This window comes from Saccopteryx leptura, chromosome 1 (assembly GCF_036850995.1).
Source record: "Saccopteryx leptura isolate mSacLep1 chromosome 1, mSacLep1_pri_phased_curated, whole genome shotgun sequence".
NCBI lineage: Eukaryota > Metazoa > Chordata > Mammalia > Chiroptera > Emballonuridae > Saccopteryx > Saccopteryx leptura.
In genome coordinates, this window is record NC_089503.1 from 257326309 (window position 1) to 257345695 (window position 19387).

Genomic DNA, 19387 nt, shown 5'->3' on the forward strand with positions numbered 1-19387 from the left:
CCAGGGCAAGAACTTTGTATAAAAGGCAGACTCCCTTTGTCTCAGCAGAGCACACTTTTAGTTTCCACCAGAGGCTTCCTTTCCCCAGTTTGCAAATCATTCACCTAAAATCTCTTTTTTTCACCTCATATTGAGGGCTCTGGTTAACAATTAGCAGAGGAGACTTTTGCGTTTGCATGGATTATTTCTAGTCTCTGACCATAAATATCTCCATGGTAGTAACCAAAAATAGATGAAAGAATTCAGGAACTCTCTTCCAAGTTCTTTCAATTGTTTATGCCCAATGATTCTCATAAGATTCTAAAGACTGGGGTGGATAACACGTCAAAACATACTTTTGCTTGAATTTCCCTCATCTTTGGGAGGAGTAGATATTCAAGTGAAGCTTAATTTGACTTGGAAAAAAATGTCACGTTTTCTGGACAAAGGGGTCATAGAGTTGAATTACTTGATAGCTAGAATCATATTACTCTGTTTACTTGTGTTTCCTCCAAACCTTTATTAAGGTCCCATTTAATGTTCCACTTGGTTCATTAGAGAAAAATAATGCAAAGAGCACAACATCCACCCTTCTGTAGTAAAAAGACAGAGAGCCCCCTGAGGCTGGCATGGGGGTGGAGTGTCTAGGCCAAGTGGTCTCAAGTGTCAAGAGTTTGAGGATACAAGTTCCAGCTACTTATCCCTATTAGAAGCTGCTTCCTTTATTTCCAACTGTAGAGTGTATGAAATAAAGGGTTAAGTTAGAGGGCTAGGGGTGCTCAAAGCCTGCGCACCCCAAAGACTGGACCTTTATTGGTTCCTGAGAGGTGATCTTTGAGTCCTTGAGATATCCTGCCTTATAGAAGTGTCTTTTTATACTTGAGGTTTTGAGCCATGCCAGGTAGTTTATGCTGACAGTGTAATTTATAGTAAATTCCTGTTTTTGCACACTGGGGCCCATGCCTACAAAACAAACCCCCTAATAAAAAACCTGGACACCACAGCTTAGGTGAAATTCCCTAGCTGGCAATACTTTGTGTTGTCATACATAGTTGGTGGGAGAATTAAGTGCCAGCCATGCAATTCCACTAAGAAGGGTCAATTGAAAGCTCCCATCTGAGGTCCCCTGGACCCTGCCCCATGTGCTTCTTGCCTTTTCTCATTTTAATCTGTGTCCTTTCACTGCAATAAACCATAAATGTGAGCATCACAGCTTTTCTGAGTTCTATGAGTCTTTCTAGCCAATCATGGAACCTGAAGGTGGTCTTGGAAACCTCCTGACTCAGAGCCCATGGATATCGTTTTATTATGAGAGATAGTGGTTTTTCCTTTACCTCCTTTAATTATGCCTGCTTCTTAATAAAATAACATGAGATGAACCCTCACCTTGTTGAATTGGAGGCTTCTTGTACCCACGACCCCAGGAAAAACATTTCCACCTGCCTCGCTCACCACCCTCCTCAAGTCCTCGGCATAAGCTCAGAGAGAAACGAAGACCATGGACATCCTTTCATTCCTGTTCCTTTATCTCAGTTTCCCCCAAACACACCAGACAGAACATGTGTTCAGTGCATGGTCAGGCAGTGGGCCTTTCCCAGGATACCCCTCACATGGCACTCTCATTGCCACCCCGACCCCTGGATGCCCCCTTCTCTTGTGCCATGAGTGACTTGTAGGGCTTCCCCAGGCTGGGGAGGGCGAGCTCAGCTTCCTGCAGCTCCAGCTCCCGCTGGGACAAATGCTCAATGACAGCTGCTCCGATGGAGTCCCCCAGCACGTTGGTCATTGTGCGAAGTCGGTCACTGGAGAAGGGAGAGGAAAGAGAATTAACCATTAACCTCCATTAACCAAGGCTTGAAGAGCATCACAGGGGAGAGGATGTAGCAGAAGGTGTGACCTCTGGCTGAGGAATGAGGGTTCGCATTCCAGTCCGATCCCTGACCAAGAAGCTCCCCTCCCCTCTTTGTCCTCAGTTTCCCCTCCTAACAGATATAGAATGGACAAGCTCTGATATGCTCACATTTGATCTCAGCAATGCAAATTTTTTTTTTTTTTTTTTTTTTTGTATTTTTCTGAAGCTGGAAATGGGGAGAGACAGTCAGACAGACTCCCGCATGCGCCCGACCGGGATCCACCCGGCACGCCCACCAGGGCGATGCTCTGCCCCTCCGGGGCGTCGCTCTGCTGCGACCAGAGCCACTCTAGCGCCTGGGGCAGAGGCCAAGGAGCCTTCCCCAGCGCGCGGGCCATCTTTGCTCCAATGGAGCCTTGGCTGCGGGAGGGGAAGAGAGAGACAGAGAGGAAGGAGGGGGGGTTGGGGGGTGGAGAAGCAAATGGGCGCTTCTCCTATGTTCCCTGGCGGGGAATCGAACCTGGGTCCCCCGCACGCCAGGCCGACGCTCTACCGCTGAGCCAACTGGCCAGGGCCAGCAATGCAAATTTTTTAAGGATGCAAACATTCATACAGAAAATTAGGAGTTGTGAGCTAAACAAAACAGAGTGAGGAAGTCCAGACTTATTTTATGTAAACCTGTTTTAAAGTTGAGACTTTTAAAAAATATATCTGCAAGCCAGCTCTGTCCCACGGATGACCTTTTTGTGACTTCTACATAAAACAAGTAAAAAGCAGGCCTTCCGGGTTGATGGGTAAAACCTCCACCACGTCTCCTCTGGTCCTACTTCCTAGGTTTAAATCAGCAGAGGCGGATTTAACGGCGGGCGTACCAGATGTGCACTCTGGGCCCTGACTTCTGAAGGGCCCTGCAAAATCCCAACTTCACACTTTTTTCTAATGACACCAAGTTTGGTTTCATATGTGCAATTTTAACATTAATAGTACATAATATTTTTTATTTATTTAAAAATATAGTTAACATGTATTTTTATTTTCCCCATCTTTCTCTTTTTTCTAAGGGGCCCAATATTTTCTTCTGTGCCCGGGGCCTCAACTGACCTTAATCTGACTCTGTAAATAAGTCTATGGGGTTTGGGGTCCACTGGCTATGCTCTGGACAACCTTTCATTCCTGTTCCTTTCTCTCAGGTTCCCCCAAACACACCAGCCAGAACACGTGTTCAGTGCACGGTCAGGCAGTGGGCCTTTCCCAGGATATGCCTCACGGGGCACTCTCATTGCCATCCTGTCCAACGCCCCCTTTCACTCTAAACTTCTAGAACTCTGTGTCCTTGCTGGAATGAGAGCCACAGGTTAGGGTCCCGAAGGGGAGGCAGAGAGAGACAGAGCAGGTTCTGAAGGAAACTCACAGGAACCAGTCCACAGCTATGATCAGCGTAATGTCTTCAGTGGGCAGGCCAACTGAGGTGAGCACGATGACCATGGTGACCAGCCCTGCCTGGGGGATGCCCGCAGCCCCAACACTGGCTGCCGTCGCTGTGATACTGTGACATGGGGAGAGAACACAGGGAAGCGAGGGAAAGGTAAAAAGGAGAATGGGAAAGGGCACACAGAAGGGACGGTGTGAGTTCCCCAAGGCACCTTAAATTAAAACGCCCCAAATAAAATGCAAATCCAAATTGACTTTCATTGAGTGCCCATGAGGATAGGTCTTCTCATCCTTTGCCAGGATCTGGTTGGAAGTTCATCAACATTGGACTTTTGAACATTTAGACAACTCCTATTATAGGTAAAAGAGTGGGTATTTGACTAAGCAGCCTTGTGGCTGGAAGAGGGCAGAAGAATCACCCCGGGCAGCAGCCACAGACCAGGAGACTGAGTTCCCAGTATGCACACATACTAGAAGCAGGTAGGTTGGTACAGCCAGGTCCAGCTGCCAGGCATGGAATTCTAGAAGGGCCAAGTTTAAAACAAAAAGAAAAAATTGTCTATGATACTGAGCAAATAAAAGAGTTATTTATGGTTTTGAAAAACTAAAAGGTATAATCCATGGAAAATAAAAGAGTTGATTGATCCAAACTCAAGTACAGGTCCAACTGGATCAAGAGTATGCCAGATTTTAGCACCAACTCTGATCGTCTGGCATAATGTGCTAAGAAGAATTCTAAAGCCACTGAGCTTACCAGGAAAGACATCAGTGCCCTGGAGTTAACCCCTTCTTGTTGGTGGCCTCTGAAGGCCCATCCCATATTTTGTAATTAGGAACACAGAGCCACTCAGGACACTTAGCCCAGATGATGTTTCTATCAGAACAGCGATTAAGCAAACACTTGGGTTGGTGGACAGAGAATGGACGTTGGGGTTCAAAAACTCTATTCATGAGCTATATGACTTTGTACATAAATTCAGAGCCTGTTTCCTCATTTGTAGAATGGGAGACATATGCCTACCTTATGGGGTTACTGTGAGCAGTTAAAGAGCATGGTGCTTCATTGAAGGGGCTTCAAGAAGGGCCATTTTACCATTATTCTAAGTAAGAGAGACTATCTCCCCTAAACACTGGCCCTGGTAAGTAGGTGCCCTTGGGGGACACATGGCACACACTCAGAGCAATGAGCTAACTCCAGCTGGATCCAAGAAGCCAACTCGAACTTCTCTGGGTTGTTTAGATCAGATCCAAAGTAGGAATTCCCAATGAGCCAAGAAAGTGGCCCTTGGGTATCTATGAGCACAGGAGTCACATTGAGTGTCTTCTTCCTCCAAAATAGTCCCTGAATAAGAGCAGAGCCTTGGAGAGTTGTGTCAGCACATCCCAGCCAGCCTTTGCTGGGAGTCCACACCGAGTCCTTACTACCAGAAACCCAAGCCATGATGAAATCCTCAATAGTGCCATCCCAGGACCAAGTCAGCTGTGTCATCTGATTTCCAAAGACCCAGTGCAGAACCATGAGCGTGTTGCTCATAGCTGTATTCTCAGCTCCCAGAGCCTAGTCAGGACTACTACAATGACTACTAGCTGACTGGTTGAACAAGAGGCTATTCTTTAATACTGAATTCTAATAAGACCTGTTACAGGGGCCACCAGAAATAGAGAAACTCTGCGCCACAAGCTCCAGGTACTTCCTGTGCACATGAAAGCAGCATGAAGTTGCTGAGTGTGGGACAGAAGGCAGGGCCTGTGGACTCAGACCCTTCTCGTGGGCAAGAGGATCTCAAACCACTGCCTACATATACCTCTGCTTCCTAACCCAGCTTCCTTGAAAGCGTGCTCCTTCTTCCCACCCATCTATCCCTCCTCCTACTCCATATTCTGTACTCATCAGACTCCTGACTCCACCTCTTCACACTTAGTGACCTCAAGCAACTTAACCTGCCTCAAGTTCCATTTTTTCCTCTCTAAAACAATAATTTCACCCACCTCAGGGGGTGATGTGAGGATCAGGCAAATGGGCCCAGAGGCACTTTGCACAAGACTTTACAGAGCCTTCAATAAATGACTCTCTCAACTCATATTTATTGAGCATCTACTATGTGCTAGACACCCAGTAGAAATTCCCATAGAAGGAAATCCCTGCCAAAACAGAGCTTACAATCTAGTAGAGGAGGCAGGCAATAAGCAAGATGAATAAGTAAAATACATACTAAAGCAGACAGTGCTATGGAGAATTGGTTCAGCCTGCAAAAGTCCAGACACACAATTTTAAATAGAATAATCAGGGCCTAACCAGGTGGTGGCACAGTGGATATAGTGTCGGAATGGAATGTAGAGGACCCAGGTTCGAAACCTGAGGTTGCTGGCTTGAGTGTGGGCCCATTAGCTTGAGCATGGGGTCGCTGGCTTGAACGTGGGATCATAGACATGGTCACTGGCTTGGGCCTAAACGTCGCTGCCTTGAAGCCCAAGGTCGCTGGCTTAAGCAAGGGGTCACTCACTCTGCTAAAGCCAGCACCACCCCCATCAAGGCATAAATGAGAAAGCAATCAATGAACAACTAAGGTGCCGCAACAAAAAAAATTGATGCTTCTCATCACTCTCCCTTCCTGTCCCTATCTGTCCCTCTCTCTATCTCTGTCACAAAAATAGCTAAATAAATAAATAAGGTACTGAGGGAATGCTTCCTTGAAAAGGTGACATTGGAATATAGACCTGAAGGAAACAATCACTTTTGCTGTTATTTTTATAATGACTAAGTTAGAATCTCTGGGTGATGGGGCCCAAGCATCCATATTTACAAGAACCTCAGGTTATCAGGATGCACCAGCTATACTTTGGAAAATACTGGACAAAGGGATCTCCCACAACAGCATGTGAGAGGAAATCTGACTAAAACACTGTCAGCTGCTGACCTTAACCTTGCACTGAACTTGCTTCCTCCCCTAGCCAAGCGAATGACTTGAGGTCTTACCTGCCGGCAGGTCCCACCAAGATCATCTCACCTGATAGTTGTGATCTGGCCCAGGTTGAGCTCGTAGTTGTTGACTTGGGCAATGAAGATGGCTGCCAGGGCCTCGTACAGGGCAGTGCCATCCATGTTGACAGTGGCCCCCACAGGAAGCACGAACCTGGTGATGCGGCGGTCCACACCTAGGCCCTCCTCCAGGCAGCGGAAGGTAATGGGCAGTGTCGCGGAGCTGGGGGAGAGAGCCCCAGGGGCTGAGAGCAGGGGATGGCAGTGCGGGGCTAGAGTAGCAATGGTCCAAAGGAGGACTCCCCTTGAGAACTTTGGAAGACCAGGCGGAAGCCAGAGCCAGGGGCGAACAGCAGCTGTCTAACCTTTCAGAAGCTGATAACTGCATGGAGCAATCATAACACGGGAAGCACACAGCAGTGGTGTTCGCTGGCTGAAGGTTATTTGTCCCACTTAAAGCCATTAGCTTAATACTAATACTATACTAGTTCATGCCTTTTCATCCCCAGAAAGGACAGGACTGAGGGTTTTCTGACTTCCCTCCTTTTGGAGCTAATAGAGGGATATTCAGAGGACCACTCTTCCCCACTCTCCGTGTTCGGTCAGGGAGTGACCTTAGCTATCCTGACCCTCTCAGTCTCTCTCCCTGCCACTCCCCAGAGGAGGAAGAGTGACCTAACTTATTGGTGAGTTTCATCAAAAAAGTGGGCATCTCATTTGGAGCCAACTGGTCCACAAAACATGTTCTCTGTCTGGTCAGTTTTATGTCATGCAGTGAGAAACTGGAACCCACAGAGAGGGCCTTTGTGTATGGGTATCCCGTCCTGTGGTGACCAGGAGAGTTTAATTCTGGGGTACAGTGGCATGAATCTTACTTGGCCACAGGTCAAAAGCCACAGTCTTCAATCACTGTCGTGGGCAATAAAAATATTTTTCTTCCATCTGGTTGGGGTTTGTGATGCTTCTCAAATTGTTTTGAATTTGGGTAGGGGAAAGGGGAGTTCTTTATTAACCACCTGAAAAAAAAAAAACCCAAAAAGAAGGAAGCCAAGAGAGCTTCCAGACACCATCTCAAAGAGAGTGAGACCCTTTAAGTAAGAAAATGATTGAGAACATGGGGCATGTGGGAACCTTCATCACCTCAAAAATGGCAGCTGGCTCTCCTCTATATAAAATAGAGACACGGGAAAGGAGAACAGGGGGTCAGGAGAGTGAGCCCAGGACACAGATCAGTGCCCAGCTGAGCCACCTCAAGAACCCCTGACATTACTGAACAATGCAGAAGAGGCTCTGCAGTCGGGGAGGACAGGCATCCTAGAAGAGCCCATGAGAGACAAAGAATTAAGCTAGGAAGGATACCGAGTGGGAGACAAGGTCATACCTGGAAGACGTCCCCATGGCAGTGATAAGGGCCTGCAGCATGCCCCCAATAAAGGGAAAGGGGTTCCGGTGGGTGACGAGGAAGTAGATGAGAGGCAGGACACCACCAGCATGGAGAAACAAGCCCACGATTACAGTCAGGGTGTACATGCCCAGCTGACCCCCCAGAACAGCCATGTCTTCCATCTCTAGGATCTTCCCAGCAATCAGGAACAAGATGCCCACAGGTGCATACCTGGGCCAAACCAGACATCTGTCAGGGTTCCATCATGAATTCCCCTACAAGCCTGGAGGTGGCATCCCCAAGGATTTGCCCATATATGACCTTAAACCCAGGCAGTGTCCACCACTGAGCACTCTGCTCCACCCCAACTCTCCCCACACGTTAAAAAAATGGGGCTAGGACCCACAAACATCCCACTTCCTCTCCCTGCTCACCCACAGCTCAACCCCAGTCAGCAGAAAGGTTCCTACAACTCCAGGGCAAGCAATGTTATAAGGTCTTTCACCCACATCTCCCTTCAAGTCCCCCAAAATTACTGTCTTTGGGACTCTTTCCCTAGACATTGCCCAGACAACTCCTAGCTCTGACCCCCTAACTTCCCTTACTCTGTTCTGTACTTGTCACTTTCATGCCCGTTTTCTCTCCTGTAAGTGAATGTCCACATTCATTTACCAGCCCTGAGCTGTTTCACCTCAATTTCCCATAGACATCTCAAATACCTATCTTATTAAATCATCTATTCACTCATTCACTCAACAAATATCTACTGAGCACCTACTGTGTTGCAGATACGTGGTCCCTGTCCTCATGATGCTTACTTAGTGAGGAAAATAGGTAGTACACAAAGACATGTGTAATTAAAAGCTTCAGGTGGTGAAAACTGCCAAAGAGAGTCACTGAGTGGGGCGTTTACGTGTGAGTGGTCAGAAAGGGCTTCTCTGAAGAGATGACATTTAAGCTGAGGCCTGAATGGTGAGAAGGAACCATGTATATCTGAGGGGGAAGCAATGCAGACATAGTGCAAAGACCCTGAGATGAGCAGGACCTGGCAGAGCTCGAGGAGCGGAAGACCAGGGCAGCTTGAGCAGTGAGTGAAAAGGAGGGTAGGGCCTTGGCTGGCTGGCTCAGTGACAGACTGCCGACCCAGCGTGTGGAAGTCCCGGGTTCAATTCCCATTCAGGGCACACAGGAAAAGCCACCATCTGCTTCTCCACCCCTCCCTCTTTCCTTCTCTCTCTTCTCTCTTTCTCTCTCTCTCTTTATTCCCCTCTTGCAGCCATGGCTCGAAGGGTTTGAGCAATTTGGCCCCAGGCACTAAGAATGGCTCCATGGCCTTGTCTCATGTGCTGAAATAGCTCAGTTGCCAAGCAACAGAGCATCTATCCCAGATGGGCAGAGCATCGCCCTGTAAGGGGCTTGCCAGGTGATCCTGGTCAGGATGCATGTGGGAGGCTGTCTCTCTGCCTCCCTGCCTCTCACTTAATTAAAAATAAAAATAAAGAAAGGGAAAGTACAGGAAGCAGAAGTGAGTTCACAAAGGGCTCGCCTGTCTTCCCTACAAACCAGCCCATCGCTTAGTCTTGTGAGTTTCTGCCAGTAATGACATCATTCGCCCATCAGCACTCTTCACTTGTTATTCCTCTTTTTAGAAACTAAAGCCAATGCTTGGTCACTGTCATGGTGGATGTATTAGAGGCGGTAGGCACCTCTGGGGAAGTTGGTGTGATAGCTTGGGTCGGAAGTGATGAAATTTAAGCTAAATCTGTGGGTATGAGGATGCAGGGTCTTTTCCAGCCACAACTATGTTCCCCAAGCTGGTCTCAGGGTCAGCCCTGGTCAGTTGTTGCTGACTTATCTCCAAGTCTACACCTACTTCTCTGATTATACTGTAAACCCCTTTCCCAACTCTCTCACCTTTAGCCTTCCAGCTCACCCTCTGCAAAATTCTTCAACCCTGAATCAACCTGCGTATGACTTCTCTCCTCCTATATTCAGTCACCTGACACACATGGGTATTTCCCACAACCACGCCAATGACACCACTGTAAACTCATGGTTCCCAATTCAGTTGAGCCTTCAATAAACCCTGTCAATCTTCTTGCTTATCCTTGAGAAGCTCCCATGCCCCTTTCCTCCCAGCTGCTCTTTCAACCCGTTAACTTGGCTTCTAGCCCCCAACACAACTTTCAAATAATTTGGGATAATAAACAAAGTCTTCCTGAATTTGGAACCAGAGAATCTTGTTAACATTTTCCACTCCACTCCCGAATTACCGTACGCTCCCACCTTCCTGAGCTCCTCACCATGCTCCAAACAACTCAGGTTCTTTCAAGCTTTGCACAGTCTCTTCTTTCTGCTTGAAGAGCCTCTCTCCTCCTTCTGTGCCGCTGGACTCCAACTCACCTCTCAAGGCCCGACTAATCATTGACCTTACCCATTACTTCCTCCTCAATTTCCCAGGCAGAGTTCACTGCATATCCCTCCACTGGTCCCCTTCTCCATGATCACACTTTTTAAGTCCCTTTACTATAGAACCTCCCATCTTGTACTACATTGATCTAGTATGTGTCTGTCTCCCCCAAAACTTGGTGAGCTCCTTGAGGACAAGGACTAGTGTATCTTCGTATTCCAGAGTTCAAGACAAAGTCAGCCTGGGGAAATGTCTGCTAAACAAGTAAAGAAATTGCTGAAGGTGGGAAAGAATTTAAAGAATAAGTGAATGCAGAAAAAAAGAATGAATGAATGCATGCATCAATTAAGAAATAATTAGTGAGTGGATAAATGAGTAAAAAAATGAGCAAATGAGACATGAATGAGAGGGTGGGTGAACAAATGAGTGTGTAAAGCAAATAGTTGAATGTGTAAGAAATCTCTGAGTGAATAAATGCAGAGATGAATAAGTGGGTCAAAGGATGAGTCCAAATGAATAAATAACTGACTAAATTAATCAATCAATGGCTTAACTCATGAATTAGTTCATAAATGAATTATGAGCAAATGAATGAATGAATTAACCAATATGTATATAAATGACCCCAGGAAAATGATTCCAATAACCCCATCAGCAGCTGCCCCACTGCTTAACTTCCTAGCCTGGGCTCCATCCTTTCCTGTGCCATCACTACTCATGCTATGACAGTCCAGCACTCACCAGATAATGATGCCAACCAGCCTCATAATAGCCTCATTGAGGCTGTCGAAGAAGTCCCGTAGGACTCGACCCTTGTGTTTCATGCCACCAATGACCAGCCCAAAGGCCACAGAGAAGACCACAAGGCCCAGGGCGTTGATGCCGTTGGCTGAGCCAGACACAGGCACAGTCTCCTCGAAGGTCAGCATCTCCTGCAGAGTGCCCAAGGCCCGCGTGACATTTTCCAGGAGGCCAGTTCCATTCTCCATTGAAGAGAGAGGAGGCATGGAGGCGCTCTGCTCAGATCCATTCTCTGTCCTCACAACAGTCCTGGTTACCAACCTTGTGCTGTACTGTGTCTTGAACTGAAATATGGAAAGATGGAGGCCAAACCTGACTAAGTGGATGCATCAGAATCACCTGGAGAAATGTCTTTCAAACACCAATTCCTGGTTCCCACACTCTGGAGAGTCTTACTCAGTAGATCTGAATGAGTGAATGATTTGACCAATGCAGAGAAGAATGAGTGAATGAGTAGATGAATAAGAAAGTGAACAACCAAAGTAGGGAAGAATGAATATCGAGTCTGCGTCTCTCATAAACGTCCCGGGCAATGCTCAGACAGATGTGGGGACTGGTCTTCTCAACCATCTACAGTCAGAAGACTTGGTTCCTCCTCTAGTACCATCCCCAGGAGTCCCTTGGCCTACAGCTTTCTTTCTAACCCTCCCTGAACATCATGCCAATAGCCATTGATCTGTCAGGTCCTTCCCACCCCTCACCCCTGGACCATTCACTTAGTAGCAAGCCACCCCGACCCTCCAAGCCTCCTTAATCAAACTGTGTACTTCCCTCTGACCTGTTTGAAGCAGGCCTCCACAAGGTTGGGTGGAAACATATTTCTGCAAACAAACATCAGATGAAGGGGAGGAGTTAGATGTTGGAGAGGTATCTAGGATGATAATATTAATAATAATAGCAAGGGCAACAGTAGTAATGGCAGCTACATTTGAATACGTACTCTAGTCCAGGCTAAGCAAGCTAAGTGCCTTTCCTATATGACTTGATTTAACCAGTACAATAACCCTAAAATTGAGTGCTACTGATGTGCCCATTTTATACACACACACACACACACAAAGGGACAAAATATTTATGTAAGTTACCCAAAGCCACATAGCTACTAAAGGGTATAGAGATGGGCCTCAAATCCAGGTCTGTCTGAGACCATTAGCAGAACACCATGTCACTGCAGGGACTTCAATTCATATACTCATGCCAATGATGCCTCAAAAACAAACAAAAAAAAACCCCAGACAGCTCCTATAACCCCCCAACTCGTCATAAGCCAGTGGCTAAGGTAAGACTATGGTCAGTCTTGATCTGGCTGGCAAAATCTTGCTGTTCTAAGAGAATCATTCACCATCCAACAGATCTTGGGGACACCAAACACCATCTTTCCTGAGCCTATCCCAAGATGTAGCTTTCCTAGGCTAGGGGTCAAAATATCTATCCTGAGAGTCAGCTGTTCTCAGAGGATATGTGAAAGACTCCAGGCCAGAAAATAGGTACCAATAAAACTAGGCTTAACTTAAGTGTTGCATTTCCAGGCTGGGTTAGCCTGTCCCCTTTGTCTCTCTTTGAGTATAGGTTGGTACACACCGGGCTGGAATCCCCATCGAAATTAGATAGGACGTCACCTGACCAGATCCATGAAGGCATCAGCTGTAGGTATGGTCTCGATCCGGCCCTCACGATGGAGTCCTTCCTTGGAGCCCTTCCCAGGATGGATGATGGTGACCATAAGGATGCCGATGAAGACCGCAATAACTGTAGTCACCATGTAGTACACAGCTGCCCGCATCCCCATCCGCCCAGTTGCCTTGTTATCCAGAGATGCCATACCTGGAGGAGTGGTGGTGCAGCCCTAAGCATCTCCATAGTTTTATTGAAACACAACCACATCCATTTGTTTACATATTAATCTGCATCTGCTTTAGTGTTACACTGGCAGAATTGAGTAGTCATAAGTCATAAGGCAACCATATGGCCTCTGAAGTGGAAATATTTACTATATGGTACTTTACAGAAAAAGTGTACTGATCCTTGCATAGTCCGTCCATGCTTCCATCCCACCCCCACCCACAGAGGCAGATTTAATGGCGGGTGCACCAGGCACGCATCCTGGGCCCTGACTTCTGAAGGGCCCCGCAAAACTCCAACTTTACACTTTTTTCTAATGACACCAAGTTTGGTTTCATATGTGCAATTTTAACATTAATAGTACATAATATTTTTAATTTATTTAAAAATATGGTTAACATGTATTTTTATTTTCCCTGTCTTTCTCTTTTTTTAAGGGGCCCAATATTTTCTTCTGCGCCCGGGGCCTCAGCCAACCTTAACCCGCCTCTGCCCACCCACCATTTATCTCCAAGGAACAGAATAGCAAAGTTACTCAGATAAGTGGTAGAGGTCATATGGGATCTAGGACTGGATCTGACCGAGACCTGGGCTTTGGCCAAGGGCTCTGGGCTACGTGCACACTCCATGTTTGAGGTCCCAAATTGGGGAGGTGGTTCCATGCTTGGGACCATTCTGGCTCCACGTTTGAGCCTGGGCTGTGGGGTGGTTTTGGAGGCCAACACTGGCCTGGACTCACCTGTGACCAAGCTGGAGACGATGAGCGGCAAGACCAGCATTTGCAACATCCTCATGAGAAGTTCTCCAGGGAAAGAAAAGTACTTGATCTGGCGGTAGGTGAGCTGGTACGGGCGTAGGGCAAAGGCCAGGCTGACCCCTAAAGCCAAAAAGGTCCATGAAGTGGAGTTTGGGTCACTCAGCCCCAAGTAAGGGCCATCCATCCCAAAAGGGGTGAGTGTGGATGGGGGTGAGAGAAAAAGGGAAACATTCTGTGTATGTGCATTGTAGAAATGTATGGTTTTATGTGTTACTGTGTTGACACTGTAAATTTGTGTATAAAGGTCTGCACACATGCATGCATATGACAGTGTACACTCATTTGTGCAAGCATCTGTGCCTCTGTATGTGGACCCATGCACATGGGACACACATGGTTTTCCCGTGTGTACATAGGTATGACTTCTATGTATATAGTTTTCAAACATGGAAGTGTATATTTAAATTTACAAGTGTGCCAATGTGTGTGCAAAGGAATGCATGTGAACGTGTTTGTGAGTGCCAGTATGTGTTCAGCTGTGTGTTTACGTCTTTGCAACTGTAAGTTCTGTGCATGCATAAAAATAATGTGTTCATGTTTGTGTTCACATGTAGAAAGTGTGTTTGTATAGTGTGCACACATAGCTGTTTTGCACTGATGTGCACTATCTGTGTGAGTGTTGCGGGGAGGAACCACTGGTAGGACAAGACAAGTGCTTGTGTGTAGATGAGAATGGGCTGGTAAAACGAAGAGACATGCCCGCAAGGAATTTCCTTGAAGTTCCCGCCCTTCCAGCCCAGTCTACCTATGATCACAGCGCTGACAGTCAGCAGGATGAAGGCGTTCCTGCGCAGGAAGCGCAGCACGTGCTCGCGGGTCATGGTCTGCAGGCGCAGGCGCGTGAGCAGCGCTCTCTGCTGCATACCTTCCTGCAGCTGCTGCAGCCAGCCCACCCTGCCCAGCCGCTGGCCACTCTCCCGCAGAAACAGGCTGTTGCCGTGGCTGCTCATCTTCTATCTGCGGGGACAGAGGGCCCCGGTCCTGGTGAGGGACAGGACAGAAGATAGATGTGAGCAGAGGGAGACAGGACAGAAGGTAGATGTGGGCAGAGGGGGAAGGGTGGAAGGGTTGAGGAGGCTGGTGAGAAACTCAGAGAGAATCCAGACAGCAGGGGAGGGGCAATGTAGATTTGTTGGGATGTGCCAGAACTGGGACACCTGAGAACACTGCCTGGGGTTCGAGGGTCACGTCCTGGCAGAAAAGGGTCAAGGAAAGGGTCAAGGTCTCAGAACTGCTTTCCAGTTTGGCTAGGGAAAGACAGGGAAGGAGACCACAATATAATAAGCTCTTTTGCCATTTCCGGACTCCAGCCCTCTCCTTATTCCCTAAGATCATCACCAGCAATTGGGGACTGCCCCACCTCGCAACCAGTCTAACAAGGCTTTGCTGAGTGTCGGCTTCATGCTGAGCCCTAGACATAGTACCTGGGCTAGCTTCCCAGCCCCAAATTAATACGGTGTGGTGCCTAGCCTGGAGGTACTGATTAGTGGGCTTTCAACAACAAAATCAATGACAGCAAGTGGCTGGCAAACAGTGGGTGTCCAGTAAATGCAACTGCTCTGCCTGAGTGCCTGCATGAGTGACAGAGAGGGGGCAGTCCCTTGGGAAGGAAACGGTAGCAATCCTTGACTCCACTGGCTCTTTAGGATCCACCTCTGAAGATAAATGTGATATTCAGAGTATGGGGTGACAGGCAGTTTTCCCCCAATGTCACACTTTTGTGTTTTCTCTTTAATAAATTTGGCCATATCCATATAATCTTATGTATGTGCTAAATAAATGTATCTACAATGGAAACTTTAGATACATCAGGCTTTTACTTTAGGTCATTTATTTAAAATACTAATTATGTTTTAATATACATTAAATACAATGCATATAAAAATAAATACCTGCCTATCCTTTTACCAATTAAACACCTTATATGTATAGGGTGGCTTGGAAATTGTGACTTTCATGGGCCTGAGGAACTTTTACCTCTGTGGACTCCTTGTTCCATTAACAAATATTAAAATTATATTTTACAATTACACTGGTATAAAGATGAATATATTGATGTTATTTGGAACTAGGTAAAGGTGATGGTTGTACAACATTGCAAATGTACTAAACACCACTGAGTGCCACTTTAAATAGCTGATTTTCTGTTGTATGAATTTCACCTATTATATATTAAAACATTTTCTTTGACTTGGAAATTTAATACTTTCTTCTAATTTTTAAAGAATAAAAACACTTCTGTGTGTTCCAAAAAAGTACCCTGGGCTCTGGACAGTGGGCCTCCAATTCCTGAAGGACAGGCAGCCTAGCCTACACTGATCTCACAGCAAAATGAGTGGCAGTTACCCTATTCTGAGGGTATTGGGAATCTGTTATTCCTCTAGATTATTCCCAGGTAAAAGGCTGGCCACTAGGGTTGGCATTGCCCAAGCTCCTTTGCCCACTGGCTTCCCTCTGGGTCAGGCCAGGGAGAGGCAACAGGAGAGTGGAGGGTGGGAGGAGCCGGAACACTGGTTCTCCCAGCTCCCCCTGCCATGCCCCAGTGTGGCAGCGGCTGTGCTCCTCAACAGAAAGTCACAGCTTGCATTAGGCAACCTCTGTACCAGTTGGACATTTGGATGTCTTCCTTGGAAAAATGTCTATACAACTCTCTGTCCATTTTATAATCTGACTTGAAGGGGTTTTGTTATCGAGTTGTATGTGTTCTTTATGTATATATATATATATTTTGACTATGAACCCTTTTTTCAATATATGGCTTGCAAACATTTCCTCCCACTCTATAAGTTGCCTTTTTGCCTTGTTAATTCCTTCTTTTGTTGTGCATAAGTTTTTTAGTTTGACATAGTTCCATTTGCTAATTTTTGTTTTTGTTGCCTGTACTTTTTGGTGTCATATCCAAAAATCATTGCTGAATATCAAGGAGATTCTCTCCTATGTTTTCTCCTAGGAATTTTATGATATCAGGTCTTGTGTTTAAGTCTTTGATCCAGTTTGAGTTCATTTTGGTGAGTGATGTGAGACTAGGGTCCAGTTTCATTGTTCTGCATGTGTTTATCAGTCTGTTCAACCATTTGTTGAAGAGACTGTCCTTTCCCCATTGGGTGTTCTTGGATCTCATGATGGTGCAATATAGGTTCTAATTCTCACTTTAATGTCATTCATATTACAATATACAAATGTACCAAAACAACATGCTGTACACCTTAAATTTACACAATGATATATGTCAAATGTATTTCAGTTTTTAAAAATGGCAGTCCTCTGTCACAGCCACCACTCCTTTTGGGTTCCTTTCCTTCAGGTCTCTGAGTGCTATACCAGCCATACTGGTTTCCCTTAAGCCTGCTCATTCCTTTGTAAATAGTCCTTAAACTCCTTCAATTCCCCCCTTTAAAGTGTGCTGTTTCCTGACCGATTCGCCAGATTCACCTCAATGTTAGAAAAAAAAACTCCATGCAAACAAAGGTGGTAAATGTTGTATACTGTGCAGAGAACTCTGCGTATTTGGTTTGCCGGGATTGCTGCACCAGTAAGACGACACTGGCCTTGCCCAGCTAGTGTCGGAGGAATCAGGGCTTCAGATACCTCTCCTTGCCCACCTCCTAAATTCATCCAGGTCAGAACTGGGGGGTCTGTAGTAAGTCTCATGCCACCAGCAGATAGGTCCTTAGACTTTTTGGGTTTTGGGTTTTTTTCCTGTCGTTGGTTAAGCAGCTACTTTTCTGAGGTCACCATCTTCCTTGCCCTTCTTTGCTCCCCCCATATCTGAGTGGTAGGTCATCTGTCTCAATTTTCTAGGCCTAAGCTCCAGGGCCCCAGTGCCAAACCCCAGTAGGGGTCCTGCTTCAAATGGACCCACCGATGCTGCTTCTCACCTTGCTGTGAAAAATTCCAGACATGGGACCATACCCAACACAGGAAACTCATCATTTCTCCCTTTCCTCTAGAATGTATGTTTCCAGTTACTGAGTGTTGATCACAGTTGCCCATGGGTTCCAAGGGACTGTTCAGTTGATATCTAAATTAGTCACACAACTCCAGAGCTAGTTTTGTCTCTTTCTCTTCCTTACAAAAACTATTATGATATAGAGCAAGGATGGACAAACCATAGCCTGAGGGCCAAATCCAGCCTGCTTGTTGTAAACAAAGTTTTATTGAAACACAGTAACACTCATTCCTTGCGTATTGTCTATGTGCTATAATGGCCGAGTTGAGTTATTGGGTCAGAGATTATATGGGTCACAATTATATGGTCTCTCTGGCCCTTTAATGGAAAGACTTGCTGACCTCTGGCCTAGTAGAAGAGCATATCTGAGCTTGTATTTCAAACCCTGCTCCATCTTGCAGGAACAGGTCACCTTCTATGTGGCTTAGATGGTTCAATTCAGGTGATGCTTAGAACAGCACCTGTTGAGCATGACATAGATGCCAATTGTGGTTCATAAAAAGCAGAAACCCAACAGACTCATGATTAAGGACGGAAAAATGATGAAGCAGGAGCATATCTTCCTACCAATTTTTCTCGGTCCTGTCTGCATCACTTGAAATGGTTTTCCCAGGATCTTGGCTTCCACTTGGGCCTTTCTCAGTCTCTGTTGGACTTCTGGAGGCTCCTCCCCTCACCCTGATTTCTCTCTTTTCTAGACTCTCCTAGTTCTAGGCATTCTCTTGACCCTGTTTCTTAGGTTTCCTGCTCAGGAAATGGCCCTTCTAGTTACCCCCAGTCTCTGCAGAGATTCAAGGCTCGGTCTCCCACCTGGTTCCCCCAACCTCCAGACTCATGAGATGAGCCAAGGTAAAATAAGGAAGCCTCCCAGTTCTATAGCTGAAAAAACTGCCCACGGACAAAACAAGTTTGCTTTCTAAACATTTTAAGTCAACGCTCTGCTAGCCTAGCTGGAGGAGTAAGTGAAGGGGAAGAAAGAGAGGAAGGAATCACGAACATCACACATACTTGACACACAACCCTACATACCTCTTGTGTGCAGTTGACACATACTCAGCACCACAGAGACAGACACACAACCACACACAGAGAACTGTTCAGACATACAGCCCCACGCACACCTTCATGCAGCATCAATCATACAATTCCTACACATACACACAACTTGGGACACAAGATGAAAAACCTTAGGCATTCAAATTTATTCCCACATTTAAATATTCAGCCCCAGACACCTTGAGAAGGCAAGCCCACTGATAAATCGTCCCAGACACACACACACATCACCACCACCTCCCACACATCTTTGGACCTGGAACCCCTGCAGCGGTGACCAAAGCCTCCCCTCGGTCACAACCAGGTCTGCTGAGTTGGAGGAATAAACGCTCTGATAGATAAGGGGATTGCGCCTTCGGAAAGGGTCGAAGCATTAGGCACAGGGATGGAACCTGCCCAGGACAGGAGGCCACAGACAGAGGAATGGGATGGGGATGAGGGAGAAGGCAGAAAGACCCAGGGATAGGTATCTAACGGTGGGAAACTCAACAGGACTACCGGGAGGTGAAAGGCAACACAGACTCTAAGGGGAAGGGAGGAACTGAAGCAAAGAGCTGCCAGAGATTGGCGCCCCACCCGCCTGGCCAGGGTGGACCGAACCCACCTGGGATGCCGCCGGCCCCAAACCTCAGGGCCCCTGCGCGTGCAGGGCCGGGGTGTTCCCACTCACCCGTGTCGGGAGATGCAGGGGCGGTTGCCTGGGCCTCGGCCTGTACGCTGCCTCCGGATGCAGGAGTCGGAGCCGGCAAAGCGCCCAGCTCGGGCAGCGGGGACCCGCCAGGGACAGCGTAGCGCTGGCGAGGGAACCGGACAGCAGAGGCACCCGCGCGGAGCCGGGACGCGCTGTGCAGCAGGGGGTTCGGCGCGGGCCGCGCGCTCACGTGGG

The 19387-nt window shown here is 47.0% G+C and overlaps 1 protein-coding gene across 2 annotated transcripts; it reads right to left on the reverse strand.

Moving 5' to 3' along the window:
• Positions 1–1484: 1484 nt before the first annotated feature.
• SLC1A6 (solute carrier family 1 member 6) lies at positions 1485–19387 on the reverse strand. Of its 2 annotated transcripts, none has more exons than XM_066361053.1 (10): positions 19172–19387; positions 14242–14477; positions 13419–13556; positions 12457–12661; positions 11616–11658; positions 10778–11121; positions 7624–7857; positions 6271–6465; positions 3243–3377; positions 1485–1781 (listed from the first exon to the last, which is right to left on the reverse strand). In XM_066361053.1, exons 2-10 carry the CDS (start codon positions 14444–14446, stop codon positions 1586–1588), a joined length of 1695 nt encoding a protein of 564 aa, XP_066217150.1. In that variant the 5' UTR covers positions 14447–14477; positions 19172–19387; the 3' UTR covers positions 1485–1585. The 2 variants fall into 2 exon arrangements, with proteins under 2 accessions (XP_066217150.1, XP_066217151.1); XM_066361054.1 differs by having other exon boundaries at positions 19106–19180.